This window comes from Jaculus jaculus, chromosome 5, assembly GCF_020740685.1.
Source record: "Jaculus jaculus isolate mJacJac1 chromosome 5, mJacJac1.mat.Y.cur, whole genome shotgun sequence".
NCBI classification, from domain to species: Eukaryota; Metazoa; Chordata; class Mammalia; order Rodentia; family Dipodidae; genus Jaculus; species Jaculus jaculus.
This window is the reverse complement of record NC_059106.1, coordinates 90,618,386-90,644,346: the sequence shown is the minus strand read 5'-3', so window position 1 is coordinate 90,644,346 and position 25,961 is coordinate 90,618,386. Positions and strand designations below refer to the sequence as shown.

Genomic DNA, 25,961 nt, shown 5'->3' with positions numbered 1-25,961 from the left:
CATCTGCCATGCTAGGAATTGTTTTACATGTTAAACAATGGCAGCCACAGAGAAATTTCATGACATTCATGTGTTGTTTATTTATTTATTTGAGGGAGAGAGGGAGTAAGGGAGGGAGAGAGGAGGAGTGAGGGGGCGGGGGGGGGGGGAGAGAGATAGAATGGGTACGCCAGGGCCTTCAGCCACTGTAAATGACCTCCGGATGAATGCACCACTTTATGCATTTGGCTTATGAGGGTCCTGGGGAATCAAACCCAGGTCCTTTGGCCTTGCAGGCAAGTGCCTTAATTGCGAAGCCATTTCTCCACCCCAACATTCATGAGTAAAAGATCAACTATGTACTAGAGAAAGCAATTCCAGCAGGAATGACAGAAAATCGAGTCAAGGGGACACTTCCTATGCTTTTTAGGAATTCAGTTCTCTGTCATCAGAGACTTTTGACCACAAAACATTCCAGCACTGATCAGCTCACTTGGCATGTCCACTCTAAGGCATTCCTTTCTTTCTTTATTTTAAAAAAATGTTTCTTTCTATCTACCTATCTACTATCAATCAATCAACCAATCATCCATCCATTTATTTGAGACAGAGAGAGAGAATGTGTGAGTATGGGTATGCCAAGCTGCTGCAAGTGAACTCTACACACACGTGACACTTTGTGTGTCTGGCTTTACATGGGTACTGGAATCAAACCCTGGCTCTCTCCCCAGTCTCTCTGGTGCATTTCTGACTCAGCTAAGGGAACAAATGGTCCTTTGGTTTGTGTTATCAAAGGGCTTCAGTTGTACTTCTAATACCAGGATCTCAAACTTCAGCACCCCCAGCATTACCTGAAGAGCTTGTTAAACTACCCAGCTTGCTCCATCCTGTAGGTTGAGATTTATTGGGTCTGAGGTGGGACCAAATTCTGTCAGGTTCCAGGTGATGCTTATGCAGCTGGCTCAGTGGCCACGGTGAGAAGTGCTGCTCTAAACACTTTAGTGCTGGGGGTGTGCCAGTTCATTTGCTCATCCAACCCCTGATAGATTAAAGGTTACTTAAGGATTTTCTTATTCAATTTTGTACTTGCTAACAAAATGCTCTACATAAAAGTGGTATTTGATATGAACTGTTTTGTGAATACGTTGAGATAAACATTCTATCATAATAAATCCCTTAGTTACCTCAAAAAATAAACTGTGAAAAATAAATTAACTGTGTAAGTGGAGGAAGGAGCAAAAGTAGAATGCATTTTGGGGCAACTAATTTGTCCATACCTTTCATCTGGGTAGGTAGGGGCCTGTGGGGGCATTACCTTAAGCATCCAGTGACATTGTAGAATATATCAAAATCGAGCAGACCATTTGCCTTGGGGTAGTCTCCTTCAGGCCACCCCGAGAAAGGAATGATGATATTCTCTGTCAGTGTAAGCAAGGCTTCTGTGATCATGAGATTCTTGAGTTTGTCATTGGAAGACAAATTCCACAGCAAACCTAGAAAAGCAGAGTGGCTATGAGAACAATGCAGGGTGGGGTCACAACCACTGCTGAAAAGTCCAGCTATGGCCATCAATTCCAGGACTATGACTAGTTATGAAAAAAGGGAAGAAAACTGGGTATGAGCTCAGATGATGGTAATAGAAGCTGATCCTACAAACAAACATATAATGCTTAGTATATAAAATTATACAGGTTTAAGTTAATCAGGAGCGTGAATGAAGCTAGAAATATTGTGTCATGGTTTGAACCTAAAATGCTCCCCACAGGCTCATGTTTTGAACTTTGTTCCCCAGTTAGGGGTGCTATTTTGAAACTGAAACCAAGAGGTAGGGCCTAATTGGAACATGTAGGTCACTAGGGGCAGGTCCTTAGGGGTCTATTAACCCTGGCTTCTTCCTGTCACACTGCCTCCGGAGTGCACCTGCTGCCATGTGAAGGAGCAGTGTGAGGTCCCATTGCCACAAACAAGAGTGCTCCATCATGCTGTCCCCATGATGGTCTGTGTCTCCTGGATCCATGAGCTGAAATAAACCTCTCCTCCTTTAAGATGCTTCTGTCAGGCATTTTGTCTCAGCATCAATAAAGGCAGCAACACATACTTAAGTTGTTATTGTGGTTTCTCTAAAAGACCCTACCACACAGCTGACTTCATGGGTGTAATAAACTTGGCTTACCAACAGGGAGGTTTGAAGCCCTTCTACTGTAATTAGTATTTCAACAATCTAAAGGAGTTTCTTTCCTCTCTTAGAAACATGAGAGACACTGGTTCTTTTTCCAGAACATATTTTTATTCATTTATTTGTGTATGTGTATGGGCATATCAGAGTTTCTTGCTACTATAAAGAAACACGAGCTGTTTGCATCACTTTTTGTATTTGGCTTTAAGTTAGTACTTGACAACTGGGCCTGGGCTGGCAGGCTTTGCAAGAAGTGCCTTTAACTGCTGAGCCATCTTTCTAGCCACATGTTTCTAATTACTCCTTCTTACTTCCTACAACTGACTTTCGCTCTCACTCTCCCACTCATAGCAGGAAGGGCCTATGGAAGGTATTTCCACAGAGTCTACTGTCAGTACGCAAATCAATATTCCCACTTAATATTTACCTACTCCTGCCACTTGAAGGAATGTATGGCCTCCAGGAATTTATGCTATCCTTTGTAGTTTTTCTTGCCTAGTTTGGCAGTGAAGGACAGTGTTGCATTTTCTCTATATGCAGCTTAGATGGTCTAGGATAGAGCCATATTTACTCTTTGAACCTCTTTCCACTCACATTAAATGGAAAAGTCATGGACGGCTACCAGGAAAAAGTTAAGAAAAAATACTGGGCTTCCCAGGGCATTTCTGAGATAGAAACTGAAGCTTGGTAGTTAAAGAGTATAGAAAATGGCATATACATTTAGGATTTTAAAATAAACTGATGTCCAAACACTTATAATTAAGTGGGAAGAGCCATGTCTACTGCTTGTAGTAATAATGGCTGCACAGGTGTCAACTAGCTTACTTGTTTGGTAGCTCTAACTCACTGCTACCCAAGGAGGGGAAAGAAAGAAGGTAGAAAGAGAGAGGATGAGTCAGTCTCTGCTTTCTACCCTATCCCCTCCCCAACTGCCCAGTCAGTAATTCCTACTTCATAACTGTATTGCACTGCACTGTCTATTCCAAGGGAAGAGCAAACACAAAGTACACAGGGCAATTTATTTATGAACAAAGCAAGCAGGGCAGACTTGGCTGAATTAAGGGGTGATATCATCTTCAGGCTCCTGGAAAGAAGCTGTGTGTACACTGAGCATTCTTCAGAGTCCACTGGCTAATCAGAACTTCAGTGAGTGTGGGGAGATGGAGTATTGCAGAGACAATTTATCTTGGCTATCATAGCCCCTTACATGGCTATTTGTTGCCCATCTCTGACCTACCATCATGTGACTATTAGATAGGTCCTTTTGGAATGTAGGAATAGACTCCTAGCTTCCTGTCACAAGCCTGAAACAGAGGTTTTGGGACCACACCTTTGTTGGGATGTAAGGATGTATTTACTGGCTCAGAGGGGCACAATTTAAGAGGCGAAGGAGGAGCCAGGGAGAGTGGGAGAGGGAACACTGCCTCAGATCACTGGTGGTAGAGAAAAGCTGGGGTGGGCTAACAGAAGACAGTGGAGGGGAGTCAGATCTGTTCCTGGAAGTTAGGGAAGACAGAAAAAGACAGAGTGAGAGAGAGGAAATCTGAGAGTGAGAAAGAGACAGAGACAGGCAGCCACAGATAGACACATGTATTTCCAAGGAAGAGGTCAGAAAGAAAAATTAACTGGGGGCTTATATCTTTCCTCCAGGAGGAAGTGACTACCCTCAGGGAGTGAGGGGTACGTGCTTTGGGCCCAGAGGTATTCTCAATTTCCATACCAGATGGTGGTCCTAGGTCCTAGATTGGCCAGGTGGTAGTGGTGTGGGATAGGTAGAGTTCTGAGACTATGACACTTCCACCAACCCCAAAACTAAGAATGTCATCAGATAGCATCTGAGGTCTACAGTAGACATTTCCCCATGTTGCATCAATGTTTTGGAAAATAGTTTTGATTTATGACATTCTTGGTTATGTTACTATAAAAACTTCAGGAAACTGTTACCATGCTGGAATGTGGAATTTTGGATAGTCTAGATCTGTGTTTCTGGGTCATAGTCACTTACATGCAATAACCAAACAAAAAACAGCTCTGGCTCATCCTGGGCTATGATCACTCACATTTGGTTGTCGCATTAGCACTTGGGTGGATTAAAATTAACTTGCCCTTTTCTAAAATATGACAAGATCCAATCCTGAAGTTAGCTTTACAGTAACAATCCCTAAAGGAAGCAGTGACAAATCAGAATCAAAGCCTTGGGCCACACTGGCCTGGAAGGAAGAAGATATATTTGTGTCTTCCTTTTAGCTACCAGACTATTGAAACAATGGACCCCAAGAAATTAGAATTTCCCCAGGCATCTTAAGCTGGGAAAGAAAATGGCTGATGTCTGGTGTCAGCCCTAGGAGAAACATGCTTTTGGGAAAATTCTGATGCCCTTTCAGGAGAGAGGCTAGAACTGAGACAAGGGGATCAATAAGACAACAGCTTGGCTGCAATTACTTAGCTGTACATATTTCTTGCCTTCTATTTAAACACTCATGTCAGGGCCCTGAAGACAAATTGGAGGTGGGAGATGGGTGTCACTGGACCTCTTTCCAATGTGGTCAGCACTGAATAAATCTCTCTTTTCTGAATTTTATCATTAATTTAGCTCTTTTAATTGGCTTATTGGGTATAGGTGGCAGGGCTTGGTTTGTTAGGGCTGTCAGGGCACAGGTTCAGACCCTTGGATAACAATACCCCACATTTACTGTGCCAGGACTTCAGGATGGATTATGGGAATTTATGTTTAAAATTCCTCTTAGCTGGATGTGATGACACGCATCTAATCCCATCATTTCAAAGGATGAGGCAGGAAGGCCATTAGTTCAAGCCTAGCCTAGACTATAGTGTGTAGCTGGTATTAAAAAAAGCAAAAAAAGCAAGGGTTGGAGAGAAGGCTCATTGGTTAGGGTGCTTGTCTGAAAAGCCTAATGACCCAAGTTTGAGTCCCCAATACCCACATACCATATGCACAGGGTGGTACATTCATCTGGAGTTCCTTTGCAATGGCTAGAGACCCTGACATACCCATATTTTCTCTCTCTCTCTCTGCTTGAAAATAAATAAATAAAATATTAAAACAAAAACAAACAAAAAAAAAAAAAAGAGAAAATGCTCCTTGCTATAGCTCCCAAATTTTTGGCACTAGAAAATCAATGGACTAAATGACTTTGAACAGATTCCATTTCAATGCTCAGATTCCATATTCATTAATAGAATATTTAGTGTTTAGGTCTTTATTTATTTGACTTTTAACTTCTGGACAGTTTACTCATAGCATAAAATTTTTTCTCAATGTAGTGTTATTGGATTTTAGTGTTTTTTTTTTTTTAAGCAATCCTGCTTGGTATTTTTTGCAACTATGTTCTCCTTCTAGTAAAAAAAACAAGATTGCAGAGATATAATTTGAATACTGAGTAATTATAAAAGATAATTTCATTATCCACAAGTTTATAGTCAACCATGGCATTATAAAAAACTAATAACTGGATCTTGCAGTTACTAACACATGTATTTTACTAATATTGCCCACTAGGAAAGGAAATACAGTTATTTTACTAAATCTGCTTTAACTTTTACATAGCAAAACTTACCGGATTTTATATTGAGTGAATCACCCTATCTTCAATGAGAAGTAAATGACATTGTGACAAAGACAGCTAATGAGAGAGGAGCTCAATTAAAAGTTTAAGAAACATACTATCAAGCTACCACCAATTGTGGGCTACAAAAGGGCCTACACCTACTAAATTCTGTATTAAAAAGTAAGGGTTATCTCATTTGTCTGGTGCTAACTTACTCCCCGGTGGAGAATCTGCTTCTCTTTTTCAGATAGATGTAGATCCTAAGGAGAGAATCACCCCATCATACCTCAAAAGGGCCCCAGCTGAAACTAAGGATAATTGGTGAAACAAGCAAGGGTGCTGTTTTCTTGGTGAACCGGGTACCAGCATAAGGGTGAAGGAGATCAACACAGAGAACAATCAACTCCCACCAAACCAGAGACCCAGAGACCCAGAGGCCCCCAACACCCAATCACTGAAGCAGACCAAAAATGAACCCAACATGTCTCAGGGAAATTTTGCAGAAGAGGGGACGGAAAGAATGTCAGAGCCACATGTTGGGTCATGATATGCAGAGACATTTCTCCTCCCCATAACTGTGGGCTAACTCCACAATTCATGACCCATATACCTCAACAAGGAGGGGCCAGGGGGAGGGGGTAGGACATGGATGAGCCTAACAATGGTACCAAATTGACTGTATTTGCTGAGTACAAAACTAATTAATTTTAAAAAAGTTTAAGAAACAGACAATAAAAAGATGCACATATATGGTTACTTGCTTTATGTTTCTAAGGACATAAATGTGTCTATATTACAGCAACAATTTACTATGGAGGCCCAGAAAGCACTTACTTAGTTGTTCCATTTGTATAACTAAAGGGGGTAATTTAGAAGGATTTGTACCAAATGTCAAAATATCAGTTCAGTTCAATTAACATGTAATCAATGCTTTCCAGTAGGGAGGTTTAGCTTGCATAATCAACTTCCATTAATCAGTTCCACAGATTCCCTAGTGATGCCTGGGTAGTTTCTCTGGCATCACTACCACAGAATGTGCTCTGACTTTAGCTTCCTCTCCCCTGTATAAGGGGAAAGGTGGTTTAATGGATTATTCCACTGCAACAACCTGTTTCCAATCTTCTCTACATAACTAACTACTCCATACATACATTACTCTAACTCCATTTACTCTAATTTCCGGGGTTCCTTCATAATGCCAGCAGCTTCTTTCCACTGATGTTCACTTTGCTGGTAACAACTTTTATTTTCCTTCATAACAATTCAAAGTTCTGTTCCCTTTTCAAGACCCACAATGAGATAGCCCTACTTCATGGAGTCTTTTCTGACTGTTAAATAGGAGAATTTGTTTTTCTTGTGGCTCATTGCTATATTTTACTTAAGACGCTGTCGGGTTCTAAATGTATGATTTGGCCTCTTATCACATAATCATTCATGCTTTATTAGACAGAAAAAAAAACCAAAAAAACAGCTCACCAGGCCACGAGTCTCAGTGCCTGACACCCAAGAGCTGCTGTCAGTATTGGCAGGATAAAGGACAACATATTTAATTTCTTTTTTTTTTAAATTTTTATTAACATTTTCCATGATTATAAAATATATCCCATGATAATTCCCTCCCTCCCCACCCCCACACATATTTAATTTCTGTAGATATTTTTAATGTGTGTGATGGATATGAAAGGAAATCTCTTGTGGAACACAGAGCAGGCTGACATAATGGCAGTATGGTATGACTCTTCCTGAAATTTTTCTGCATGCGTAAGCATGTGCATGTGTGTCGGTGTCTGCATGAGCGTAGGTGCATGTGTGGGTGTGTGTGTGTGCACTCATGTAGGGGCCAAAGGTTGACGTCTTTCTCAATTTCTCTTCGCCTGATTTTTTTTTTTTTGAGACAGGGTGTCTCATTGAACCTAGAGCTCACAGATTTCTAGATTAACTAGCCAGTGAGTCTTACAAATCCTCCAGTCTTTGCTTCCCTAGCTCTGAGGTTATAGGAATGTGTTTCCATGTCTGAACTCAGGCCCTCAACCTTTTGTGACAAGTTCTATACCCACTGAACTCCCTCCTCAGTCCCTTATATAATTAAAAATATTTTATTTATTTATTTGAGGGAGAGAAAAAGGGAGAGAGAGAGCGAGAGAGAGAATGAGAATGGGTGTGTCAGGGCCTCTAGCCACTGCAAACAAACTCTAGATGATTACTCCACCTTGTGCATCTGGCTTATGTGGATACTAGGGAACTGAACCTGGATCCTTAGGCTTTGCAGGCAAGCGCCTTCACTACTAAGCCATCTCTCCAGCCCTCATATATTTTTATACAACTAATATATCAAAGTAGGGGCTGGGGACATAGCTTAGAGGTAGCATACAGGTGCAAAGCCCTGGTACAGAAAAACCATTAAAATAGAAATAAAAGTAATTTTTAGAACACTGTCAACTATTACTATTTTTTTTTTAAAATACTAGATATGCTTAAAAGCATTACCTTCTTTAAGTCTTCATTTCCTTAACTATAAAACTGAAATTTAATACTTCAGATCTTAAAGCACAGGGTTCTTTGTGATAATTATACTTTAAAATATATTTTTTAAAAGATGTTTCTATTTATTTGAGGGGAGGGAGAGAGAATGAATACAGACATGCTAGGGCTTCTTACCACTGCAAATGAACTCCAGATGCATGTTCCACTTCGTGCAACTGGCTTTAGGTGGGAACTGGGAAACTGAATGTGGGCCACCAGGCTTTGTAGCAAGTGCCTTTAACCACTGAGCTATCACTCCAGCCTTAAAATGTTTTATATATCACTTGAGACACTGAAAACACTTAATAAAGTGTCCCCAAGGGAAGACAGATGAAACACTCCTGCCTTGTTCTGTGTACACGGAGTGTGATGGTGCCAGAACACACGTGAACCATTTATATCCCTACCATCCACACAATGCATGAACTGAAATGAACTCCCTTTCTCCATGTTTCACAGACACATATTCCTGAAATCACTGCTTCAATTCAATCTGAATGTTCATCTTTCCAAGTCATTGGAAGAAAGGAAGACTTTATTCATTCAAATCCATGTTTGAACATAAATAGAAGGTGAAGAGCTGAAAAATATATCCAGCTAGCTTTTCTTTTTTAGCTCTTTTTTAAAACTATGTATTTGAGAGAGGAGGAGGAGAGAGAGAACAAGAACATAAACATGAAATGCCAGGGCCACCTGCCACTGAAAATGAAGTCCAGATACATGCACCACTTTGTGCATCTACCTGTACTTGGGTACTGGAGAATTAAGCCCAGACCGTCAGGGTTTGCAAGCAAGGGCCTTTAACCACTGAGCCATCTTTCCAGCCATTATTTTAAACTTTTTTTTTCTTTTGGTTTTTTGAGGTAGGATTTCACTCTAGTTCATTGACCTGGAATTCACTATGTAGTCTCAGGGTGGCCTCCAACTCATGGTGATCCTCCTCCCTCTGCTACCTGAGTGCTGGGATTAAAGGCATGTACTACCACGCCCAGCTTAAACTGTTTTACAGTGGTTGAGGGACAGGTGTGCTATCATGGTGGCATTAAGGTGGTCCAGGAGTTAGAAAGATGAGAATATAGTTTCTTACATTAAAAAAAATATATTTTACTTATTTGAGAGAATAAAAGAGGCAGAGAGAGAGAGAGAGAGAGAGAGAGAAAGAGAGAGGGAGATAATGGGCACACCAGGGTCTCCAGCCACCACAAATGAACTCCAGATGCATGCGCCCCCTTGTGCATCTGGCTTATGTGGGTCCTGGAAAATCGAACCAGGATATTTTGGCTTTGCAGGCAAAATGCCTTAGCCACTAAGCCATCTCTCCAGCCCCCAGTTTCTTACATTTTGAACAATTTCATTAAACTGTTCCTTTACAATGGAAAATTACTGAACCTTCCTCTCCTTTATGCAAATCTAGCAAACTGACTATTAAATAAAGCCTTGAGTGTGGTTCTTGTACTTTTTCTTTCTTTCTTTTTTTTTTTTTTGGTTTTTCGAGATAGGGTCTCACTCTAGCCCAGGCTGACCTGGAATTCACTCTGTAATCTCAGGGTGGCCTTGAACTCTCAGTGATCCTCCTACCTCTGCCTCCTGAGTGCTGGGATTAAAGGTGTGCGCCACCATACCTGGCTTTGTACTTTTTCTTTAAAATGCTTTGGATACCTGGGATAACATCTGAACTCCATGCATTTTCTAACTACACAGCTGGCTGTTGGTGAATTTATGCAGAAAGTCCTGCTAAAAAGCTGTTTTAAAGGCATGTAACCATAAGTACACAGAATTTCCAGTTTAAAATATTAAGTTGAGGCATCACAGTATTTTTCTCCAGAAAAAAGGAGTTTAAACATAGTTTGATTCTAGGCTCTAAGCCAACAGGTAATAATGTTAATTTAAAACCACCTATTTGGCTAACAATGATCCCATCCATCATCTGATCCAGGAATCAAGAAAACACATGACATAGCACATATGGCTGGGCTTTGCACTGCAGGGCTCTTGAATGGCCAGTGAGTATTACCTGTTATCTGCTTCTTGGTCTCCAAATCTCTGGTTTGCTTCAGCACCTGGAGCAGCCGAGGGACTCCATTCAGTTCAGCCACCTCCAACTTGTTGTCATTGTCTTCAAACATCAAGTTTCTTAAGGCTCCACACACAGCTCGCTGAATGTCTTCACTCTGAACTTTGAGCAGCTGCAGGAGCTTAGGGATGCCACGAAGTTGATTGACCTGGGGAAGAAGTGGATGCAATTATACAATATTAATTAATGTTAATGTGGCATTGCGATATTCAATCTCCTATAAACATATGAAGTTCATGGACATTGATTATATAATACTTATCCATCAATAACTACATGTGGCACAATGAAATCACCCCGTACAACACAACTGTCCTATAAGGCAGGATCTGTCATCAAGAGGTTCCAAGAGGGGAAAGTTAAGCACTAGAGAGTGGATAATGGGTAATTAGGTAGAGAGAGTTAAGTAACACATGCTTGGAATATAATAAAAAATAGTATAGGAGTAAAAGGTGCTTGCTTGCAAAGCCTGTCTACCTGGGATTGAGTCTCCAGCATCTGTATAAAGCCAGAAGAAAAAAGTAGCCCAAACACCTAACATTTGTTTGCAGTGGCAAGAGACCCTGGCAACCACCCAATCCCCCTCACACATGCAAATAAATAAAAATATTAAAAAATAGAATAATGATGGATTTGGGAACTAAAAGAAGTTTTACAGAAGAAAACAGGCTTACATGAGCACTTTACTCATGATAAATCTTTATACTCAGTAACAAATAAATAGAGAGGGCTGGGGGAATGGCTCAGTCAATAAAGCGCTCACTGTGCAAAGCCTGGGGATATGCGTTTTGATCCCAAGCATCCATGTACCATGCAGGTGCAGCACAACATCAATCTCTGGTGTACACACACACACACCCAACATACCACATACACAGGTTTTTTAAATGAATATAAATCATCATCAGTAGTAGAAACAAAAATTCGTTTATAATGGCAATCTTAGGAACTTTGCCAACTAACTCCAAGTTACTTTTAGGATCAATAGTTTTGAGTATTTAAAAATATTTACATAAAGTGTGCGAGTAAAAAAACTACTTGATATGCCATTTGAAAAAATATTCAAATATGCAAGATCAAAACTAGGAAGAGAAAAAAAAACAGATAGTTCAGTCAGATGGGGTGGCATATGCCTGTATTAGCAGGAGGATAGTGAGTTTGAAACCAGCCTGGGCTACATAGTGAGACCGTGCCTCAATAAGAGAGTTAAGTAACAAAAGCTCGGAATATAATAAAAAAATAGAATGGGGGTTAAAGGTGCTTGCATTATTCTATTTTTAATAAGTAATAAATAAATCAAATAAAAATGAATAGGTTAGGTACAGAAATTATGGTTGATTAAAAGAAACCAAACAATGTCAATTTGAGGAAAGTGATTTGGTGTTTTGGGTTGCAAATACCATCAAAAGGAACCAAGTGGTGGATGCAGTATTAGTGTGCTGAAATGGCAGTTGTAATCTTACAGTTTTCCTTTTTGTTGGCTTCCACTCACATCTGACTTTGAATTTTTCAAGGTGGCAAGAGGTTTTGGTAGAGATCTTGGCCATTTTTTTTTAAATATTGTATTTATTTATTAGAGAGAGAGAGACACTGTGAGACATAGAATGGGTGCACCAGGGCTTCTAGCCATTACAAATGGACTCCAGACACATGCACCACCATATGCATCTGGCCTATGTAGGTTCTGGAGCATGGAACCTGGAATCTTAGGCTTCCAAGGCAAGTGCCATAACTGCTAAGCCATCTCTCCAGTCCAATATAATTCTTTTTTACTTGCATTTTACATGATTATAAAAAAAAATCCATGGTAATTCCCTCCCCCCCCCCACTTACCCCTTTGAAATTCCATTCTCCATCATATTACCTCCCCATCACAATCACTGTACTTACATATATACAAAATCAACCTATTAAGTACCCTCCACCCTTCCTTTCTCTTCCATTTATGTCTACTTTTTAACTTACTGGCCTCTGCTACTAAGTATTTTCATTCTCACGCAGAAGCCCAATCATCTGTAGCTAGTATCCACATATGAGAGAGAACATGTGGCGCTTGGCTTTCTGGGCCTGGGTTACCTCACTTAGTATAATCCTTTCCAGGTCCATCCATTTTTCTGCAAATTTCATAACTTCATTTTTCTTTACCGCTGAGTAGAACTCCATTGTATAAATGTGCCACATCTTCATTATCCACTCATCAGTTGAGAGACATTTAGGCTGGTTCCATTTCCCAGCTATTATAAATTGAGCAGCAATAAACATGGATGAGCACGTATTTCTAAGGAAATGAGATGAGTCCTTTGGATATATGCCTAGGAGTGCTATAGAAGGGTCATGTGGTAGATCAATCTTTAGCTGTTTTAGGAACCTCCACACAGTTTTCCACAATGACTGGACCAGATTGCATTCCCACTAGCAATATAGAAGGGTTCCTCTTTTTCCACATCCCCGCCAACATTTATGATCATTTGTTTTCATGATGGTGGCCAATCTGACAGGAATGAGATGGTTTTAATCTGCATTTCCCTGATGGCTAGTGACGTGGAACATTTTTTTAGATGCTTATATGCCATTCGTATTTCTTCCTTTGAGAATGCTCTATTTAGCTTGATAGCCCATTTTTTGATTGGCTTGTTTGATTCCTTATTATTTAACTTTTTGAGTTCTTTGTATATCCTAGATATTAATCCTCTATCAGATATACAGCTGGTGAAGATGTTTTCCCATTCTGTAGGTTGCCTCTTTGCTTTTTTCACTGTGTCCTTTGCAGAGCAAAATCTTTGTAATTTCATGAGGTCCCAGTGATTAATCTGTGGTTTTATTGCCTGAGTAATTGGGGTTGTATTCAGAAAGTCTTTGCCAAGACCAATATGTTGAAGGGTTTCCCCTACTTTTTCCTCTAGCAGTTTCAGAGTTTCAGGTCTGATGTTAAGGTCTTTAATCCATTTGGACTTAATTCTTGTGCATGGTGAGAGAGAAGAATCTATTTTCATCTTTCTGCAGATATATATCCAGTTTTCCCAACACCATTTGCTGAAGAGGCTGTCTTCTCCAATGAGTATTTTGGGCATTTTTATCGACTATAAGGTGGCTTACATCTGGGTCCCCTATTCTGTTCCACTGATCTACATGTCTGTTTTTGTGCCAGTACCATGCTGTTTTTGTTACTATGGCTCTGTAGTATAGGTTAAAATCAGGTATGGTGATACCACCAGCATTATTTTTGTTGCTCAGTATTATTTTAGATATACGAGGTTTTTTGTGATTCCAAATGAATTTTTGGATTGTTTTTTCCATTTCCATGAAGAATGCTTTTGGAATTTTGATAGGGATTGCATTAAATGTGTAGATTGCTTTTGGTAAGATTGCCATTTTAACAATATTGATTGTTCCAATCATGAAACAAGGGATGTTTTTCCACTTCCTAGTGTCTTCTGCAATTTATCGCTTGAGTGTTTTAAAGTTCTCATTGTATAGATTCTTTACTTCCTTGGTTAGGTTTATTCCAAGGTACTTTATTTTTTTTTTTTAGCAATTGTGAATGAGAGTGATTCTCTGATTTCATCCTCTGTGTGTTTGTTGTTAGCATATATGAAGGCTACTGATTTCTGTGTATTTATTTTGTATCCTGCTACATGGCTGTAGGTTTTGATCAGCTCTAACAGCTTGCTAGTAGAGTCGTTAGGGTCCTTTATGTATAGAATCATGTCATCTGCAAATAATGATAACTTGATCTCTTCCTTTCCAATTTGTATCCCTTTCATATGTGTCTCTTGCCTTATTGCTATGGCTAAGACTTCCAGAACTATATTAAATAGAAGTGGGGACAGTGGACACCCTTGTCTTGTTCCTGATTTGAGTGGAAAAGCTTCCAGTTTTTCCCCATTTAGTAATATGTTGCCTGTAGTAGGCTTGTCATAAATAGCTTTTATTATATTGAGATATGTTCCTTCTATTCCCAGTCTCTGTAGGACTTTTATCATGAAGGGATGTTGGATTTTGTCAAATGCTTTCTCTGTGTCTAATAAGATAATCATGTGACTTTTATCCTTCAACCCGTTTATGAAATGTATTACATTTATAGATTTGCGTATATTGAACCATCCCTGCATCTCTGGGATAAAGCCTACTTGGTCAGGGTTAATGATCTTTTTGATATACTCTTGTATTCTGTTTGCCAATATTTTGTTGAGAATTTTTGCATCTATGTTCATGAGGGAGATTGGTCTGTAATTTTCTTTTTTTGTTCTATCTTTGCCTGGTTTTGGTATCAGGGTGATGCTGGCCTCATAGAAGGAGTTTGGTAGAATTCCTTCTTTTTCTATTTCCTGGAAAAGCTTGAGAAGCAATGGTGTTAGCTCTTCCTTAAAGGTCTGGTAAAATTCAGCAGTGAATCCATCTGGACCTGGTCTTTTTTTTAGTTGGGAGATTATTGATAACTGTTTGGATCTCCATGTTTGTTATAGGTCTATTTAAGTGATTAATCTCATTTTGATTTAATTTAGGTAGGTCATATAGATCAAGGAAATCATCCAATTCTTTCAGATTTTCATACTTTGTGGAGTATATGCTTTTATAGTATGTCCCTATGATTTTTTGAAGTTCTCTGGAATCTGTTGTGATGTTACCTTGTTCATCTCTGATTTTATTAATTTGTGTGTCTTCTCTCTTTCTTTTGGTCAGATTTGCTAAGGGTTTATCAATCTTGTTTATCCTTTCAAAGAACCAACTCTTTGCTTCATTAATTCTTTGGATTGTTTTTTTTTTTTTTGTTTCTATCTCATTAATTTCTGTTCTAATCTTTATTATTTCTTCCCGCCTACTGATTTTTGGTTTGCTTTGTTCTTCTTTTTCCAAGGCTTTAAGGTGAAGCATTAGGTCATTTTCTTGTGACCTTTCTAATTTCTTAATATAGACAATTAAGGCTATAAATTTACCTCATAGAACTGCCTTTGTTGTGTTCCAGAGATTTTCATATGTTGTGTTCTCATTATCATTTGACTCTATGAATTTTTTGATTTCCTTCTTGATTTCTTCATTGACCCATTCATCATTTAGTAGTGTATTGTTTAGTTTCCATGATTTTGTGTATGCTCTATAGCCTTTCTTGCTACTGATTTGTAGTTTAATTCCATTGTGGTCAGATTGAATGCAAGGAGTTATTTCAATTTTCCTGAATTTGTTAAGATTTGCTTTGTGTCCTAATCTATGGTCTATTTTAGAGAATGTTCCATGTGCTGCTGAAAAGAATGTATATTCTGCAGCCTTTGGATGAAGTGTCCTGTATATATCTGTTAGGTCCATTCCTTCTATGACCTCATTTAGTCCAGATGCCTCTCTGTTTTTTTTTTCCCAGGATGACCTGTCAGTTGATGAGAGTGGGGTGTTAAAGTCACCCACTACCACTGTGTTTGGTGTTATCTGTGACCTTAGTTCTAATAGTGTTTGTTTGACGAATTTGGGAGCCCCCATGTTAGGTGCATATATGTTTAGGTTTGTAATGTCCTCCTGTTGGAGTATGCCCTTAATCAATATAATGTGATCTTTCTTATCTTTCTTGACTAATGTTGGACTAAAGTCTACCTTGTCAGATATTAGGATAGCAACCCCTGCTTGTTTTCTAGGCCCATTTGCTTGAAACACCATTTTCCAACCTTTCACCCTAAGATAATGTCTATCCTTTGTAGAAAGGTGAGTTTCTTGGAGACAACAAATTGTAGGATCCTGCTTTTTAACCCAGTCTGCAAACCTATGTCTTTTCGTTGGGGAATTGAGGCCGTTGATATTAAGAGATATTATTGAAAGGTGTGTATTTATGTTTGCCATTTTGTTTTTGTGGTTCTGGTTCTACCTGTGCTCTCTTAACTAGTATTTGAGTATTGCTTGTTTTTTCTAGGTTCCTTATATGTGTGCTTTTCCTTTTGTTTGGCATGGAGGATTCTATCAAGTATTTTCTGTAGAGCTGGTTTTGTCTTCAAATACTCCTTTAACCTGCTTTTGTCATGGAATGTCCTTATTTCTCCGTCTATTTGAATAGATAACTTTGCAGGATAAAGTAACCTTGGTTGACAGTTGTTATCTTTCAGAACTTGGAATGTATCACTCCAAGCCCTTCTGGCTTTAAATGTTTGTGTTGAATAATCTGCTGTAATCCTGATGGGCTTACTTTTGTAGGTAACTTGATTTTTCTCTCTAACTGCTTTCAATATTTTTTCTTTGGTGTGTGTGTTTGGAAGTTTAATTATAATATGGCGAGGAGAGGTTCTTTCCAGGTTTTTGTCTGGCTGGGGTTCTAAAGGCTTCCTGTATCTGCATTGGCACCTCTTTCCCAATTTGGGGAAATTTTCTTCTATGATTTTGTTGAAGACACCTACTATGCCTTTGGATTGGAATTCTTCTCCTTCTACTATGCCCTGAATTCTAATATTTGAACTTTTCATAGTGTCCCGAATATCTTGAAATTCCCACTCATACTTTTCTATAAGTTTGTCTTTCTCTTTGTTGGCCTGTATTAGATCTGCCACCTGGTCTACTAGCTTAGATATTCTGTCCTCTCCTTCATTCATTCTACTGGTGAGATTTTCTACAGAGTTTTTTATTTCATTAACTGTGTTCTTCATTGCTAGTAATTCTGACTGGTTTTTCTTTATTATTTCTATTTCCTTATTTATGTCTTCTATTGCCTTCTTTATTTCATGAAATTGGTGTCCTGCATCTTCTTTGATTCCTTTGATTTCCTCTTTAAGTTCCTCTTTGACTCCTTTGATTTGTTCTCTGACTTCTTTGAACATATTTACAATCATTCTTTTGAAATCTTTCTCTGGCATTTCCTCTAACTCGTTCTCACTGGAGGTCATTTCTGATGCATTAATACTTTTAGGTGGATTTATATCATCTTTCTTTTTAGTATTTCTTGTGTTATAATGTATATATTTTTGCGTCTTGGATTAAGTTGATGCTTGGATTTTCTAGCTAGCTGGGTATTTTTAGCTTTATCAATTGATTTGATGTTATATATTTTTAGGGTAGGAGCTTTAGGTGTTAGATGTGGCTCTTAAGACTCTGAGAGTATCTACAAAGGTGCTCCTAGGGGTTGTGTTTCCCTGCTATGGGGGTATTCAAGTAGGCTGAGTGGAATAAAAAACAGGTAGATTCTAAAAGTTAACTAAACACTGTCCCATTCAGTGAAAAACAGCCCCAAGTATGTATGCCAGAGTAGTTATTACAACAACCAGATCTTCTATCAACATAGAGGTCAAGATTTCTGGTCTGTTGAGGGTTCCAAGTCAGCTTGTGACCAAGTGAGACCCTTCCCTGGTGCAAACCCAGTAACCTTGGATGAGTTTGTTCCCAGTCAAATTGCTGCCTAGGTCGTTGGGCTGCTGTTCTGATTTGTGGAGCTGGGCACTGGCTTTTCCTGTGGGGCAAACCAAGCCTGGCAACTGTGGCCCTGCAGATCAGCACCCTTGCTGCTGGAACTGGTGCTGCAAAAGCTGCCTCTGGTGGGTCTGCCAGCAGCTGAAGCTGCTGCTGCTGGGCCCACTGCTGCTGTTGCCTCTGCTGCTGCTGCTGATGTAGCTGCCACTTCTGGAGCCACTGCTGCTTCTGCTGCTGGGTCGGCTGTTGTTGCTGCTCCTGGGTCTGCTGCTGCTGCTGCTCCTGGATCTGCTACTGCTGGGGCCGCTGTTACCAGTGCCGGAGCCGCTCATATTGCTCCCGGACTCTGTTCCTACTTGTGTCCCACTGTTGGCTCAAGTTGGCATGGCCGGTCCCGGAGGTCCCGGAACGCTGCTCTGTTCGTTGGAGCTGGGCTCAGGCAGTGGGGAATGGGAGGGAGCCGCAGCTGCTCTGGATCTCTCGCTGTTCCACGTGTTCTTCTACCTCGTGGTCTGCTCCTCTGTTGCTCACTGCCACTCTCTCTTCACGTTTCCTGAGTTGCGGAGAGCGCCGGTGTGAGGGTAAGCTCCTGCACCTGGCTTCTCCTGCGGCTGGAGCTGAGCCCAGTGGCTTTCTGGTGCGCACTGCAGCGGCGGCTGGCAGAGCTGCCGAGGCCGCTTTCATGGCCTGTGTGGGCTCTGAATGCTCTGGATCTTTCCTACTTCTCCGCTGCTGCTTCAATTTCCTATACACCTCACTTTGTAATAAAAGTGTGTATTTTGCTGAGTTCTTTTTGGTCTTTTTTCCCCCCAGGCCGCTTTGGCGTGGTACCTACGCTGCCATCTTAACCGGAAGTCCAATATAATTCTTAATCTTGGCCATTTTTATCTTAATGTAAATGTTAGTAGGAGATTAAGTTTTTTCAAATGGGCATAGTCTTCCCTTTCAAATGAGGCTTGTAGGTATGAAGAGTGCCTGACTGCCAGGGGTCTGAATACTCATACTTGGTGCTGATGACATATTTGTGTATTTTTTGTCTTGTTTCTTTTTTGTCTTTATTATTTTCTTTGCATACTTCTTATATACCAAACCCCAGCTTCTCTTCCTTTCAGATTAACTGTCATACAGTCTTTCAACCTTACATATTCTTTTGATAGGTTTAAGAGAAAGACTAGCAAGTAAGGAATAAAAGTCAGGGCTATGAAATAATATAAATAATGAATTAACAATCACAATCATTACCACAATAACAATAAAGCCAAGGTAACAAATTTCATATAGGTTATCTAGTTAATAGCATCCTCCTCCCAATTATATATCATAAGAGATACCAGCACAGTGTTGAGTTTCATATGCATTATTTTGTTAAATAGTTAGGAGAACAAGAGAGAAAGTCTAGAGTCCTTCCAGGAAGGATTGGCCCAGTTTGGAGATCTCTTGCCTGCAAGTGACAGGGACTGACAACACCTTAAGGGGTAAGTACTTTTTACAAAACAACTAGGGGAGCTGGGGCATGGTGGTGCATTTCTTTAATCCCAGCACTTGGGAGGCAGAGGTGGGAGGATCACTGTGAGGCTAGCTTGGAACTACACAGTCGGTTCCAGGTCAATCTGGGCTAGAGACTCTATCTTGAAACAAACAAACAAACAAACAAACAAAAACAGACTAAGGGCTGAGAGATGGCTTAGTTTGGTTAAAGGCATTTGCCTACAAATCCTGATGGCCCATGTTCATTTCCCCATTATCCATCTAAAGCCAGACATGCAAAGTGGTGCATGCACCTGGAGTTCATTTGTGGTGGCAAGAGGCCCTGGTGCACCCATACTCTCTCTCTCAAATAAATATTTTTTTAAAAAATGTCTACATAGAAACAAAGTTTGGGTAGGAATTGTTTGAGAGCTGGGTTGGAAGTTGCTGGGCCAGATCTGGGACTCTACAACTTTAACATCCGGCCTCCAGTGAGAACTTCTGTGAGACTAAATCATCTCAGATGCCTCAGCTAGAAGGAAAAAATGGACTAAGAGAACAGTTCAAAAAGAAAATTCAGGGAAAGAAGATGGTAAATAGCACACAGACACCGTTGGGTAGAATCACCAGGGAACAGACTGGAGAAAGTTGGTTAACAGGTATCAGAAGAGGTGAGTGACGCCCTGAATACCTATATCCTTCATAACAAAATAATATAGAGAACTTTACAGGATAGGAGAGACAGTCTACAGCCATTCCTGGAAGCATGGACTTAGCCTGGGGAGTCCCCCACTCTGAATTAGAGGGAGTACCAAAAGCAGATTGATGGAAGCTACGATTTTAGACAGAAGCTCAAAAATTTGCACTGGATTTTCAGTAATGGACATTTTAAGCATCAGAAAAGAAAAGAAAAAAAAAAAGAAGCCAGTCAGACAGTAGGGATGAAGAAATAACATTGGCAGAGGTTAAAAAGTACTGGGAAGACTCTCTCTTCTTTTCAGTCACCAGGGCAGCTTGGACACCATTTTAAAAAGACCCCTACTGGGATGGTGATTAGACTGCCTCTGTCCATTCCTCACACTCTTGGAAACTCAGAGTAAGTATCATGGGAATATACACTGAAATTTGGCCAGTAAAATACCTCTAGACTGTGAGAAAGGATCTTTCAATCAGAACCATGCAGTCATCAAGGGAGAATTCCTGGTTAGAACAAGTCTGTGGGGGCTCATGTTCCAAGTGGTGATGTAGATAGCAGGAAGGACTGTACATTTGCAATCTGAGCCTAGAAGAGAGGACACACCTCAAGAAGGAATGCCCTGCTCAGAAGTATGACCAGCATCAGTGGTCAGACCTCCCAAAGGAACACACAGAGAGCCCAGGAAAGAATGTCCAGAGTCCCCAGTCTGAAACTCACAGATAGGCCAAACAATATCCATTTTTAGACATCCAACCATTCCCTTCATTTGTTTCTTCTTTATTCAACAGCCAACATCAATTCAGCTGACCAGCTGTTTTGCTCTGTTACCCTCTCTCTATGTCTACATTCTTTATTCTTTGTATATGTATGTGTGTAGTGTGTATGCATAGACTAGAAGTTGATTATATCACTCTCCATCCTATTTGTTTATTTATATATTTTTAATACTTAATTTTTATTTATTTATTTGAGAGAGAGGGAGATTGAAAGAGGCACATAAAGAGAAAATGGGCACATCAGGGCTTCCAGTCACTGCAAACTAAGTATGATACATGTGCCACCTTGGGCATTTGGCTTATGTGGGTCCTGGGGAGTTGAACCTAGGTCCTTTGGCTTTGATAGCAAATGCTTTAACTGCTAAGCCATCCCTCCAGTCCTTCAGCCTATTGATTGAGATGGAGTGTCTTGTGAACAAAGACCTCATTAATTCAGGTAGTCCAGATAGCCAGTTTGTCCAGGGCTCTGCCTGTCTCCACCTTCTAAGAGCTGGGGTTACAGTATGTGCTACCATGTCCAGCAGTTATGTACATTTGAATTCAGGTCTTAATGTTTGTACAACATGCTCTTTGCCAACTGATTGTATTTCTTTACTCTCCCTTTTCATATTACCATTAGCTCAAACTGCCTTATTTCTCACTACATTTTGTCTAACTATTCTACCTTCTATTTAAATCTCCCTCTTCTACCTTTTCTCTGCCAGACTAGTCTCATTTTGTCTTTTTCCTTTGTACTCCCACCCAAGTAACTAATATATTGATGCACACAATCCTGTCACTGCTAATCCAGAAATGACTGGCACTCAAGGAATGGTTGTTTTTTATTTGACTATTACTGTATTTTCACACTGGACCTAAGTCTTGATAGTGATTGTTTTTACAGATGGTATTTTAAGTTCAGGACACTATAGAGGAATCAAGCTTTATATCCCCAAACATCAGGGTAGAGGAGGAAGAGAACACCTCAATCCTACCATGATCTATGCTTTCTTTTTTTTTTGTTTTATTTATTTATTTATTTGAGAGCTACAGACACAGAGAGAAAGACAGATAGAGGGAGAGAGAGAGAATGGGCGCGCCAGGGCTTCCAGCCTCTGCAAACGAACTCCAGACGCATGCGCCCCCTTGTGCATCTGGCTAATGTGGGACCTGGGGAACCGAGCCTCGAACCGGGGTCCTTAGGCTTCACAGGCAAGCGCTTAACCGCTAAGCCATCTCTCCAGCCCAATCTATGCTTTCTTGAGAGCTTGTTTGGAGGTTCTTGTAGGGGAGCACAGCTACTTATATACCCTTGACCGAAGACTGGTCCTACTCTATTTGGGGAAGGTTGTCCTCTTTGAGCGTGCAGCTTCGAGAGGGATGCACATGGAGTGGTGGTAAGGGGGGAAGCAGACATCCACCTAACCAGCCAGATCAGCTGAATCAACCCTGGAGATCATTGGGGTGATAGAAGGCACAGCCAGATCACCCTCACATCCAACTTTCTTAAACATCAGCTTTCTTAAACACTGAAAGAATTTCCAGTGACAAATAAGGGTGATTAAAAAAAAAGAAAAACCAGGCTGGAGAAATGGCTTAGCATTTAAGGCACATGCCTATGAAGCCTAAGGACTCAGGTTCAATTTTCCAGGTCCTACGTAAGTCAGATACACATAGTGGTGCATGCATTTGGAGTTTGTTTGCAGTGGCTTGAGACCCTGGCACATCCATTCTCTCTCTCTCTTTCTCTCCCTCCAATAAATAAATAAAAGTAAATATTAAAAAACCCAAATTAACAATGATCCCAGATGTACAAGTTTCAGTACACAAACACAAGAAACATGGAAAACCAAGGCAACATTATTCCTCCAAAAATTGCTAATCCCAAGGGCTGGAGAGATGGCGTAGCGGTTAAGCGCTTGCCTGTGAAGCCTAAGGACCCCGGTTCGAGGCTCGGTTCCCCAGGTCCCACGTTAGCCAGATGCACAAGGGGGCGCACGCGTCTGGAGTTCGTTTGCAGAGGCTGGAAGCCCTGGCGCGCCCATTCTCTCTCTCTCCCTCTGTCTCTCGCTCTCAAATAAATAAATAAAAATTAAAAAAAAATTGCTAATCCCATAGAAATGCCTGTCAACAAGACTGAATTAGATGGAATCACTGAAATGGATTCAAAAGAATGATTATAAATATGTTCAAAGGGACTGGAGTGATGGTTCTGTGATTAAGTGTGTTTCCTACACAAAGCACGAGGCCTTGAGAGTGCACAGACTACTGACTGAATCTCTAGAAACCATGTACATAGCTGGGCATGATTACACACATTTGTAACCCTAATCCTGTGGAGTGCAGACTGGAGTATCATACACTCACAAATGGCATGCTCTGGAATCATTCAGAGACACAACTGTTGTAAGGAAAGACAGGTGGGTGAGTAGAGGGTGCCACTCAGCACATACACATATGTGTGCACAACACATATCCCATACTTTCTTTTGCACAAAATATTCAAAGAAATCAAACGACACAAATTGTTATGGGTGTGGTGGCGAACTGTAATCTTAGCATGAAGGAGGTAGAGACAGGGAATCCTGAGGCAAGCTAGCTAGACTAGCTAAATTGGCAAGCTCTGGGCTCAGATGAGAGACCCTGCCTTAGTAAAAGGGAGAGTGATTGAGGAAGACACCCACAGTCAACCTCTGACCTCCACAAGCACACACATGTGTGAGTATATCCCCACACATATGTATCCACATGTATGTCCACTGTGGTGGTTTGATTCAGGTGTCCCCCATAAACTTAGGTGTTCTGAATACTAGGTCACCAGCTGATGGCAATTTGGGGATTAAAGCCTCCTGGAGGCAGTGTATTGTTGGGAGCAGGCTTATGTATATAACCAGCTTCCTCTTGCCAGTGTTTGGCATACTCTCCTGCTGCTGCTGTCCAGCTGATGTTGGCCAGGGGGTGATGTCCACCCTTTGCTCATGCCATCATGGAGCTTCCCCTCAAGTCTGTAAGCCAAAATAAACCCTTTCTACTGCACAAGCTGCTCTTGGTTAGGTGTTTTCTGCCAGCAACGCAAACCTGACTGCAGCACACACATACATGTACTACACACACACACACACACACACACACACACACGAAGAAAACAATTACTGGAAATGATGAGTACAATAAAATAAAACACCATGAAAAGCCTTACCAATCAGTAGGGAGGACAGAATATCAGGGCTGGATGACAAGGTGGAGGAAACAGAACATTCAGACAAAGATAAATTAATAAGGAATATGAGCAGTACTTTCAAGATACGTGGGAAACCGAGAAAATATCAAATTTAGGAACCATAGGCCCATGAGAATAATTTCATTCTAAATACATAGAATGATTTTCAATAAAATTATACCAGAAAATTTACCAAAATCAGTGAAAGACATGTCCATCTACACATAGGAGTCCTTTAGAATACCAGACTACAGCAGAAAAGAACTCTCCTATATCATATTATAGTTATAATGCTAAATATACAGGACAATTAAAATATATTCAAAGCAGCACATATACTAAAACTGACAATACAAAGCAGCAAGAGAAATACCAAGTCAGGGGTTGGGTCATCAGTTAAAGGTACTTGCATGCAAAGCCCAAGAACCAAGGTTCAATTCCCTAGTACCTGCATAAGCCAGATGCATCTGGAGTTAGTTTGCAGTGGATAGAGGCCCAGGCACACCTAGTGTTGCTCTATCTGCCTCTCTCTCAAATAAATAAAATATTTAAAAAATACATATATTCACTCATGAATGCTAGATATTTCTTACCTGTCAACTAAACTTCTTTTAACAAGGTGTCTATTTGACCATTTCATCTGCCTTATTATATTTCCTTAACAGTAATAGAGCAGAGTCGGGGATATGGCTCAGCAATTAAAGGCACTTGCTTACAAAGCCTTCAGGCCTGGATTTGATTCCCCCAGCACCCATGTAAAACCAGACATACAATGTGCCACATGTATCTGGAATTTGTTTGCAAAGGCATACCTATAGACTCTCTCTTTCAAAGAAATAAAAATATTTAAAAGAGCAACAGAGCAGTAATTTATCTTAAAACAATGTTACTCTAATATTTTTGATTTTTATTTCACAGTTTAAAGGTAGTTAAATTCATACTTCATGAACTGCATAGATGGTGTCAAGACCAAATCTTCATGCACATCAGATGCAAAGACAAAATCCCATTTTTTCTGATGCACCCTGGCTGCTTTAGAAATACTTTTTTATAGGTTGCCATCTTCAAAATATGAAATGTGAAATGTTTTACAGGGCACACTGCATTTCAAGCTGTCCTGACAGGGTTAGTGAGAAGTGGCACAGAGAAGACCGGCTCTGACAGGTTCCTTTGCCCCGTTCCCTTATCTCTAGTCTCTGCTTTTAGCACTTGCTCCAGTCTAGAAAGAGCTCTGAAGACATTCCAGAACACAGAAAAATGTGCTAGGCACAGATAAAGCTGGAAACCTGGCCACTGCTCGGCCTACCATGTAATCAGACTCCTCAGTGCCTGGCACTTATCCAGGTTTAAAAATAGATAGTGGTTACTTTATTGGTTTTCTCAATGATGTGAAGTAATACTTTGACAGAAGCAACTAAGGGAAAGAAGAGTTAAATTTGACTCACAATTTAAGGGTGAAGCTCCTGATGGCAGGGAAGGCATGGGAGCAGGAGCTTGAGGCAGGTGGCCACACTGCATCCAGTGAGGAAGCAGAGAGTGATGAACAATAGTGTCCGGCCTGCCTTCTCCTTTTCATTCACTCAGCCTAGGATTCCCACCCTGCCCATGGGATGATACCACATACATTTACTCCTAGGATGTCTTTCTACCTACTCTGACCCCCCTGGAGATGATCAGATGTTTGGTTTATGGTGGATATTAAATCTCATCAAACTGATAATCAAGATTAGCTATCACAGTCACTTTTGTCCATTTTATCAAGCAAATGGATATATGTCTTATTAAGAAAGTAAGGACATTCTCCTCACACTTCACTAGAGGATGGTAGGGAATGAATCCTGTATATATAAGGATCAGTGTGCTATTCTTGTTCCTTAAAATTCAGTTTGACTCAGCTAGGGTCAGAGAGACTGATGAGGTTCTTAGTTACAGAGAATTCCCAGAGGATTTTCCCCTGTGAGAAAAGAAAAAAGAAACAGACAAACAGATGTCTCCTAACTTCAGTAAAACTTTCATTTCAGACAATTTCTAAGTTTATGAATGGGCAGAATCACATATTAGAATTTAACTTTTTTTGCTTTATGCTGATTCTCCTCCCTGTCAACTATGATACCAGCAAATGAT

At 40.3% G+C, this 25,961-nt stretch overlaps 1 protein-coding gene across 1 annotated transcript in view; it reads right to left on the bottom strand.

Moving 5' to 3' along the window:
- Pkp2 (plakophilin 2) overlaps positions 1-25,961 on the bottom strand; it is a 97,146-nt gene that overhangs the window by 35,107 nt on the left and 36,078 nt on the right. Inside the window, exons 5-6 of the mRNA XM_045148618.1 lie at positions 10,262-10,469; positions 1,295-1,472 (exon numbers count right to left, since the gene is read on the bottom strand). Of these exons, the coding sequence (XP_045004553.1) occupies positions 1,295-1,472; positions 10,262-10,469 (386 nt within the window). The remainder of the gene's footprint in view (positions 1-1,294; positions 1,473-10,261; positions 10,470-25,961) is intronic.